Raw genomic sequence first — 10,309 nt, 5'->3', positions numbered from 1 at the left:
GGACATGCAGGTTTGTGATTAAACAAAAACTATGCATCCAGAAAAACCCAGAACTTTTTTATTTTTTAGATCTGATTTACTTGCTTGTTTTATAACTTACAGACAATCCGCACAAGTTGACATGTATGTTGTTATTTATTTGCCTTCTGGGAAAGCAAATAAATCTAAGTTTACCACAGTACCTTACACTGTCAAACTTGTTTTTATGGGTTCAAATTGGGGTGGGTGGGACACAGTTTGGTGTGGGGGGGGTTGCGCTTCAACTCGCCTAGGGCACCAAAATGGCCAGAGCCAGCACTGCCAGGACTCCTAGGGGTCTTTGAGAGGTCTCTTGGGGGTTCTCAAAAAATGTCACTACATTGTTAGTTTTGTTTTTATTTTTAAAAATGCATGGAGAACAATGGAACTCTAAAGGATTATTTGTGTCTGTGTTAAGAGTCGCACACTTAAGATCCTCTAGATTTCTTCAAACATTTAATAATAAAACGTAGACAGGAATGTGCAAATCAGCTCTCATTTTACATTAAAGAAAAAGTTTTAGGTACAAAAAGCTTGATGCACAACAGAAAAACGTAACAATATCAGTTGTGATGAACCTGTTAGAACATCTAAACTGCCAATTATGCAGTTTTTCTTCTGCTATCCTTGGGAATAGAGAACTGATATGGAAATACCAATCAATTTTTAATAAACTGCACAACCTTAAATTAAAGTTTGTTTCACGTTTTAAATGTACTAAATCCTAAAAGCAGGGATGCATTAAAACCTACAAATCAAAACATGAAAATGACCGTATTTATGCGTGTATAATGCACTTCGAGTGTGATGCGACTTTTATTTTTCGAGTATAAAATGCATTAAAAAATCCAATCCTCGTGAATAATGCTAACCCTTGTTTCATACAGACTTTTTCAGCCTTTGCGCTGTAACAGATGCTTTTAGTGACACACACTCGTGTGGACGTGTTTGTGGCTGCGGAGGCGGAAGATGATCCGTGTACCCCCTCCCCCAACTTTAAGGATGATTCTTGGGGTTAAATTTCTGGGATTGTACACGCAAAAATACAGTAATATGTGACTCATCATATCGAAATGAGGATTAAGTCAAATTTGGTCAAAATGACCAAATGACATTTTGAGATTCCTGGTTTAAAAGCTACATTTTGACAACTGGATCATCCTGATTTCATAAACAGAACCAGAGAAACGCCCTAATTTGTCTTGTTGGTTATGATAACACATTAATATTTGGTCTGAATCTTAATTTTCTGTAATTTTAATGAGGAATTTCTAATTTCATTATGAAGAGGAAATCTCAAATAGTTTTTAAATATTGACATTTCCCAGCTGGATAGAAACAAAAACTTTGCTAGCTCACAGGGAAAATCTCACAATTTAGAGGGATTTGCCCTCAAAATCAGGTTTTTTGTTACTACTGCTCAAAAAAAGTGCTTAAATTATTTTTYATGATTATATTTCACACAGTTCATTCAAATGAAACACAGATAAAGCATTCAATTTTTGTTAGTGTTTTAATCAGAACACTATGTCCATTTCTCCATACACCACTATTAGGTTTAATCCTCGTCTCCATGTGATGGGTCACATATAAGAACAAAAATAAAAATCAAAGCAAATGTTTGAATCCGTCACTTTAGTCTCAATTTTTTCTTTTTTTTATTATTTCCTAACCCCAATACCCCATCAGCGTGACCCAGTTTGTGTCAGCTGACGTATTGCGCCGATCAGAGCTAAGGACATTATCACAGATTAGAGAGGACGGAGAGCCGTGGAAGGAGGTGGAAACGGGAGGAAAGAAGTTGGGTAAAAGTGGTGGAAAAGCACAGGTAAACTAAAAACAATCAAACACTCTCACCTATTTATGTGCAGCTGATTTATTTTATTAGTCTTGGAAGCTAAATGAGAAAAGCACTAGGGCTGTGTATTGGCAAGAATTTGGCGATACGATACATATCATGACAGAGGGGTCACGATACGATATATCCYGATATATTGCGATACTATAAGCACGGCGATATATTGCAATTTTTTTGTCCAAAAATTCTATTAAATAAAAACCTCTTACAGGGAAAAAAAAGAAAAACCAAAATTCATTGTCTCAGAAAATTCTAATATTACATAGACATRCTTTTGATACATTTAGCTGTGTTCTGCTTTGTATGTGTTTTATTTTATTTGTTTCATATTTCTTATTTCATACATGTTTTCAATTATTAGACTTAATTTGACAATAAATAGTTTGAAAATATATTTTTGCAGCTTTTAGTTTTTAACATTAATTTACAATATGGTCACCCAACACTTAACAATAGCCTCTACCTCAAGAGGTAGAGGAGCCAAATGTCTGGCTCACTGCTGCCAACTAGTGGTCAGAGGCTGAAATACAACATAAAAATGAACAGCTGGCAGGAAAGTTGACATTTTAAACCTTAATAAAAAAAAATCGATACAGGGCTTTAGAATATCGATACAGTATCGGGAAATGAAATATCGCGATATTTCAGTGTATCAATATTTTCTTACACCCCTAAAAAGTACGTGTTGCACTGTCAGGACACTTGATCCTACTACAGGACACTGACTTCAGTCAACAAAGCTGTTTACTCTCTGCAGGCACAGAACGGCCTTGCACGTTTTTATTTATTTTATTTATTTAACCTTTATTTCAACAGGCAAAATGTTAAGAACAGTTTCTTATTTACACTGTTGGCCTGAGAGTGCAGCCCACATTCCTCCCTTCACTTCTTTACCACCCGTCCACTCCCCCGTCTTTAAACGTTTATCTTTACACACCGTGGGTCACTTCCAAACTTAGACTGGTAGTCATAAAGTGTGAAAGGCGTTTACACAAGCAGCACTGACTGTCCGTGTGATGAAACAGGAAACACATTCCTTGATGCTCCAGTCAGCCGCAGAGGAGCGACGACCAGTTCTTTGAAGAGGATCCACAGACATCAATCCAAGGACTTCCCATACAGACCCAGACACCATTAGCCCTGCCGTAAATCACCAAGGAAACAGCTGCCGTTTCCCTGGCAACCTCATACGTGAGAAGCTGGCAGTTTCGGTAAAAAAATAAAATAAAATAACTTAAATAAATAAGCATGACTGGCATCTAAAACAGTGTGGCAGATATAAGGCAGAATGAGACTGGACTCAGGCCAGTTCAGTGTTTTTTGGATAATTTCCTGTCTTTTTTTTCTTCCTCCTTTTCTACTGTTCCATCCCACACTCTCTCCTCTTCTAGCGCTCTATTCATCCCCCCTTCAGCATCCTCTATGGCTCTTTCATTCTTCCTCATTTACGATGTCCTTCTAATTAAATTAAGGTGAACTGCAGGTATCTTTTGCTCTAAACACATATAAGTCTGTTGTGTGATCTGAAGATAAGGACACACTAACAGGTGAAACATTATTTCCTGCAGGAGGAAATTGAAATGGTGGCACTTCTGACAACTCCCACCAGAGCTCCACAGGGTAGATACCGGGGGGTGGGGGGTATAAGGTAAGACGGCCAGAGATAAAGAGTAAAAAGAAAAAAAAAAACAAAGCTGACAGGGCTGATGCAGATCTGCACCTATCGCATGGTTTTATATCACCATGGAAGCGGCGCTGCGTGGTGAGTGTAACAGCACCTGTCGCTGCGCCGCTTCTCCTCTCTGCAGTGCCAGAGAGCTGAGGAGATCAGCTGTGGTGACGTCATCAGGCTCTCTGTAGCCATGTGCTCAGATCTCACATGGCTACAGAGAGAGAGAGAGAGAGAGAGAGAGAGAGAGAGAGAGAGAGAGAGAGAGAGATTTACAGGTTCACATGGTGAGACGAGTCAAGAATAAAGAAAAATAAGACCCAGATGTTTGTGTTTACAGTAAGTGATGATTGGATTGTTGCTGAACAGACAAACATCATGATTTAAAAAATCAAAAAACTTAAAATATGCAACAGAGCAACATATTAATAATGCTCTGATTATGTGTGCAGTGATGTAAATATTGTTCATGTTCTGAGTACAATCTCTCAGAATAGAATCAAATCTAGGCGAGCTGTCTGTCAATCAACTAGGGTTGGGCGATATTGGCAAAAAAATTAATCACGATTAATTGTGGTATTTAACCATTAATTTGACGATTAATCCCCTGGAGTCCCTGTACACACTTATGTCCTGGTCACATGACCAATTTAGTGGGAAAGACTCGTATAAATCTGTTCCAAATTGTGTCAAAATTACCGACTTCAGGCTATACATCAATTTTTAAATTGTGTTGATAAATAAATTACAGAACCTTTTTTTTAATGTTTGTCATTTTTGAAGTGGAGAGGAGCATCGAGCAGACTGATGGTGGCATTAATCGTATTAATCGTCAAGTGCCAAAAAATAATCGATTAATGTTTTTCTGACGATTAATTGCACACGATACGATTATGCCCAACCCTACAAACAACACAGCAACAAAAGATCTGATTGGATATAATTATACTGTAGATCAGTGTTTCCCAAACTTTTCAGCTTTTGACCCACAAAATACCAGCAGCAGAGACCTGAGCATCAAACAAACACATCAAACACATCAAATAAACAAGAGCATATAACATTATTTATTACTTTATTTTTGTCCATTTTAAGCACACTAATCTTACTATTTTGTAACAACAAAGGCAAAAAATGTTGTTAGTTGTCATTTTTTAGTGAAATTAATTCAGAAAATATTTTCAGGACCCCACCTTGATGTTTCAGGGCCCCACTGTGGGTCCCGACCCCAGCTTTGGGAACCACTGCTGTAGATGATAACAAGGTGTTGACACATAACTATTTTTTTTCCATACATTTTTCAGCATCTAACTCRTTGCACATTTTTTGTGCTTTCTCAACCATTCACTTATCAAAATGTTCATCTCCTTTAGGCTGTGAATGTTATGACCTGTGGTAACACAGCAACTTGTACTTTTTCAGCTATTTAGCTTTTTCTGCTATTTTTATTGCATTGAAAACGTATGATGTCATCTTCAACATCCTGTGCCAATTTCAGCTTATTTTAACTGTTTTTTGTGCTAATTTTAGATTTTTTTTCCATATTTTTCAGCTGTCTTTCTGCTCCTTTCTTCTGTTAAYTTAAACTTTTTAGGCTTCTATCAACATCTTCTTCTTAACTTAGGCTTTCTAATGATTTCTGCTCATTTTAACTGTTTTAGCTACTTTGTAGCTATTGTCAGTTTTTATCTAAATTCACCTTTTTGTGATAATTTCGGCTTCTTACTGCTTAATTCAGCAAATGTGCTCTTTCTGTGGTAATTTCAGCCTTTTCAGCTACTTTTTAGACATTTTTCTGCTCATTTTGACTGCTTTAACTATTTTACTCCTCGTGTTTTTCTGTGAATGTGAGCTCTTTTACCTCTTTGTTCACAATCTGCCAATCCAATTCAATTTCAAATCATTTCTGCTATGGTCTACTTCCCGCCTCCCTACTTTCAGCAAAATCAGCTGATTAAATTTAACTCACATCACTACATTTTTACAGGAAATGAAGACCTCCAGTTTATGTTCAGAAATGACCGACCATATTACTAAATGTCAGTTTTAGTTGATTTGTTTCATTATTTAAAACGTGTTATATACAGTCCCTCTGAGATCTGCTCTCTGGAGGGTTGTTGCTCTCAGTCATCTTGTTCCCCATCCCACGGCCTGATTTAGATTTTTTCACTGACTTTCCATTGCATCCTGCGTTGAGTTCAACATATCAAAGGGTCCACTGCACCGACTGTCCGTCCAGGCTGCCGTTCAGTTTTGTGCGAATAAAAAATTCCTCCCGTGGTTTGATTTTGTAGACTCAAAAAAAAAATCCCCTCCTCAGACTTTATAGATCCCTGTAGCAGTATACTTGATGTCAAATTTAAAGAAAGCATTAGTTTTCCACACCTAAAGCAAATTAAACATTTTCTAATAAAATATTACCTCTGTCACCTTTTAATAATATTTACTTCTTGGATTGTGTCAGTTTCTATGTGTTATCTTGATTTAAATTGCTTAGTATAAGATTAATTAGCCTCGTGTTCTCATAAAGACGTTATATAAAATAGTAAATACAAAAAGAAAAATAATTGTATAGGTCTTCTGGATGGTTCTTCTCTAATGAAACGATTCGTCTCTCCTCCAAGAGACTTCTTCAGTCTGAGAGTTTCAGGCAAAATTCAGGCTTTTAAGTCCTGCCTCCATGTGACTGATACTCACATCACATGGCTATAGTTCACTCCTAATTAATACCTATTGTTAACAGGGGGTGGAGTGATACTGCCAATGGCAGCGCTGTAGGAGGGGGACAGCTGAAAACGGAGGCCTCCACCTCTGTTTAATGATGGTCTTTCTTTACAAAAATGGCTTCTTTTACTCCTCTCTCAAGAATGAGAACATCCTCATCTCTGAAAGAGTGACCGCTGGCCTGTAAATGAGTGAAAACTGCAGAGTTCTGGCCATTAGATGTAGCTCATCTGTGTTGGGACATTCTTTTGAACAGTGGCTGCTTTGTTTCCCCGATGTATAACTGGTCGCAGTCCTCCTGGCACTTAACAGCATATACAATATTGCTCTGTTTGTGCCGGGGCACCGAATCTTTGGGGTGAACCAGCCTTTGCCGTAGTGTGTTTTGGGGTTTGAAAGCTACTGGGACATCATGTTTAGAAAATAAACGTCTCAGTTTCTCCGAAACACCCGCAACATACGGAATAACCACTGGTTTGGGTCTGGGTTTGGGTTCTTCATTTTCACCTGAAGGTTGCATGGAGTCCTGTCTGTGTTTCCTGTCTGCTTTCAGGAAAGCCCAGTCAGGATAACCACACTGCTCCAGGGCCTGTCATGTGTGTGATTTCTCTTTCTCCCTGGCTCCTGGGTTTGTAGGGACACTGTCTGCTCTGTGGTACAGAGTCCTGATCACTCCTAACTTGTGTTCCAGTGGGTGGTGGGAGTCAAAACGCACGTAGTAAATACACTGCAAAAAGTAAAGAAAACATTTGATTTGTTCACCCTCCCTTTTTACAGACTGATTCATATCCGTTTGTTTGATGGAAAACCAACTGTCACAGCACACCGACCAACACTGAACGGTTCACAAACCAACAAAACTCACATTGTGTGTCAGTCACACAGGCAGGACAGAGAGGCCGAGGCTTCTCTCAGAGCGAGAGGAAAGTCGTTTTTTTTTTAAGCGTTAACACTACGGTTTGGTAGAAAAACACGTACCTGGATGTAACGCAGCGCACTGCGCAGAACGCTGAGGTTGGAGGTTTTCTTCTCATCAACGTTTGGAATGTTCTTCTTCAGTGTTTCAAAGCATTCTTTGAGGTGCGCTCTCCTGAAATGTTCAGACATTAAAAAAAAGAGTTCATTTTGGCAACACGTKAACATTCATCGGTATTATTCTGAGAATTTAAACAGGATGTTTTGGTTCAGGATGAATTTCACAGCTTCCCGTTAGCTTTTCAAACTCTTTTATTGGTAAGTTTCACAAAGATGAGCAGGAATTTATTCAGACTAACCTGTTCTTTTCCAGTTTATTGTGCACCTCTCTGGTCCCCGCACTGAAATCATATGAGAGACAATCAGATGCAATAAGTAACAAATCTATTTTAATTGGGTTACAAACTTTAAAAAGCCAAAAACGGACCCTCCTGGTCTCCTCTTCCCCTCCATCCCCCTCATGTCCTCCATCAACACTCCGTTAGGTTGTGGCTGACACGTGGGTGGACTCTGATGGGGAAGCAGCGTGTGATGAGAGCCAGAGCTGTTGGTGCTGATGGATGCTGGGTACTGAATCTGGACCTGGGGCTGCGACAGGCTGGACTTGGCGTCGACCAGCTGATGAGCGGGCTCCACTTTGATCTGCGGGGAGGACATCAGGTGGGGGGCCGCTCTCTGCTGCTGCGGAGGCGAGGACACGGCCTCTTTCTTGAGAGGCGRGGGACTGCTGAACGACGTCGCCGCCGCCGCCGCGATCGGCGTCGAGAGTGGAAGCGGGGGGACGGAGGGCGTGGCGTTGACCACCGGCACCACGGGGATGACGGCGATGGGGACTTGAGGAGGTGGGAGAGAAGGCTGCGGGTGGGCAGGAGGGTGGTGAGGCTGCTGACGGGGAACATCTTCACCCCAGGCGGTGTGGTTGGCTCTGACAGGCTGGGGTGACGTCACAACCTCCACACGCCTGGACTCCGCCTCCCTGCTGATGAGCTCCTTCTCCGTGCGCTGATCATCGTCTGAAAGAATAAAAATAAATAAATAAATCAGTGAAGAGTAAACGAAAAAACATTAGAGAGATTAAAATRCAAACGACTGAGGATTGAGCCTAAAAATTCATTTATCAAAGCTGACATAATGCTAATTTATTAAACGCTAGTTTTTAAAGTTTCAACATTAGCATCTATTACAGTGTAAAATAAATCATATCAGAATGTAAGTTTGTATTTCTGTCTCTAGTTCCTTTTTAAATTGTGTTGTGAATTAATGCCCTGATGCAGCTCAGTAATCCAGGTAGAAAAATCAAAAAGAAAAATAAGTAAAGGAAGCCATCTTTGTGAAGAAGAAACGTCCATCGTTAAACAGAGGTAGAGGCTCCTACAATGCTGTTATTGCAACATGACCCTCTATGAACAATATAGCTAATCAAGGCACTAACGACCTATAGTTTGGCTGATGGCCCTCTTTTGCATGTGACCAACCTGTTTGTCCACCATGGATTTCGCGGATRCCATTTAGAGCCACCTACCGTAAGTGGCTCGCAATGGTTTGTGGGATTGTTTGGGGGCAAACAAAAGAAAAGTAAATGATGGGACAAGTTATAAAAGTTTAAAGTTTGGATTGTTGCGCATTTTAAAATGTTTATTTTGGTTCGTGAGGTACCAACTTCTAATCAGAAAAAGGACAAACTCGTGCAGAACTTTTACCTGCTCAAATGTTGGAATTAGTGCCTAAAATAGCAACYTGGAGATGCAAAATAGAGGCAAGGTTATACTGCTGTGCAATATTTTCACTCTTAATATAATGTAGTAATTACTATAGTATGGCACTATATTAAATCTATTGCCAGAGAAAATCCCAGTATATAGTGATCTTATTAACTGCATGATGAGCAGTGGGTCTGGGTGAAAATCATTTAATATAATCTTGAGGCAGGCTGACCTATGATTTATTAAATTCTGAGTATAAAACATCCTTTTCGCCACACATCAAATTTGGCTTAAATATTAATTCAAAATACATATTTTTTAACAGTAGTAAATGCATGTTATTATGATCTGTAGCTTTCAGTATGGTGTATATTAGTGTTAATAAATAAACTGTACACCATTATATGGTCAAGTTTTTTAGATAGTCCATACCTATATTTGTAATATTAAGTGGTCAAAATGATCTGTAGTCAGGAAATATGATCTGCAGCCCAGATCACTGTAAACCACATCAACATATTTAGCACAAGATCTACTAGACTGAGTGGTGACAATCTTGTGTTTTCTTTATTCTAAATATTTAAACTTGTTTTCATGTATCTGTGATCATTGTTGCACATATACACAGGTAAAACACACTACACCACACATGTTCAGTCATTTAATCCACACACCGGCACCGGACGCCCCCAAACTGGACCATGATGCTTTGCGCTAAGCAAAGGTGGCGGTATCTGCGAAATAGTCCCCGTGAAGGCGTAGCTTATAAGTCTGAGTTCACCTGAAACTCTCAGACTGAAGACGTCTCTCGGAGGAGACGAAACATTTCATTTAAGAAGAACCCATCCAGAGGACCTAGTTATTTTTATTTTGAATAAACATCTGAGGCACAAATTTAATATTTGCAGATAATCGTGACACGTCGATGCAGCCGTTTGAATCACAGTCAAATCACCAGGGGCCTAAAGATTTACACCCCTTAATCACCTGCCTTTTATTACAACCGTCAGATTAAAATCTTCAGATAATCTGAGCTGTCTCACTGTTATGTCACCTTGTTTGCTCAGTAAACATCCAACCCGTACAAAGAATGATGTCACCGAGGAACACGAGGAAACAAACTGTACCCGACTAAAAAAAGGCCCTTTAATGTAACAACGTGAACCAGTATTTGCTGCACTCCCTCGCCTGAGGATGTGGAAAGACCCCCGGTTGCCATGGAAACTGCATCATTAGGCACAGAAGATCCCAGGGATTCCTCAAAACCTTCCCGACGTCGACACGCAACTCGGACGTTTCCGAAACGAAAGAGAAACGGCGCACACGCCAAAAGGCGCAAGCTTCACTTCACCGGGGCAGGAG

At 39.7% G+C, this 10,309-nt stretch overlaps 1 protein-coding gene across 1 annotated transcript in view; it reads right to left on the bottom strand.

Moving 5' to 3' along the window:
- Nucleotides 1-10,309, bottom strand: part of mntb (MAX network transcriptional repressor b) — a 17,012-nt gene that overhangs the window by 4,345 nt on the left and 2,358 nt on the right. Inside the window, exons 2-4 of the mRNA XM_014016888.1 lie at nucleotides 7,672-8,257; nucleotides 7,544-7,585; nucleotides 7,248-7,359 (exon numbers count right to left, since the gene is read on the bottom strand). Of these exons, the coding sequence (XP_013872342.1) occupies nucleotides 7,248-7,359; nucleotides 7,544-7,585; nucleotides 7,672-8,257 (740 nt within the window). The remainder of the gene's footprint in view (nucleotides 1-7,247; nucleotides 7,360-7,543; nucleotides 7,586-7,671; nucleotides 8,258-10,309) is intronic.

This window comes from Austrofundulus limnaeus, unplaced genomic scaffold, assembly GCF_001266775.1.
Source record: "Austrofundulus limnaeus strain Quisiro unplaced genomic scaffold, Austrofundulus_limnaeus-1.0 Scaffold157, whole genome shotgun sequence".
NCBI classification, from domain to species: Eukaryota; Metazoa; Chordata; class Actinopteri; order Cyprinodontiformes; family Rivulidae; genus Austrofundulus; species Austrofundulus limnaeus.
Note: the sequence above shows the minus strand (reverse complement) of the source record. Positions and strands in the feature narration are given on the sequence as shown.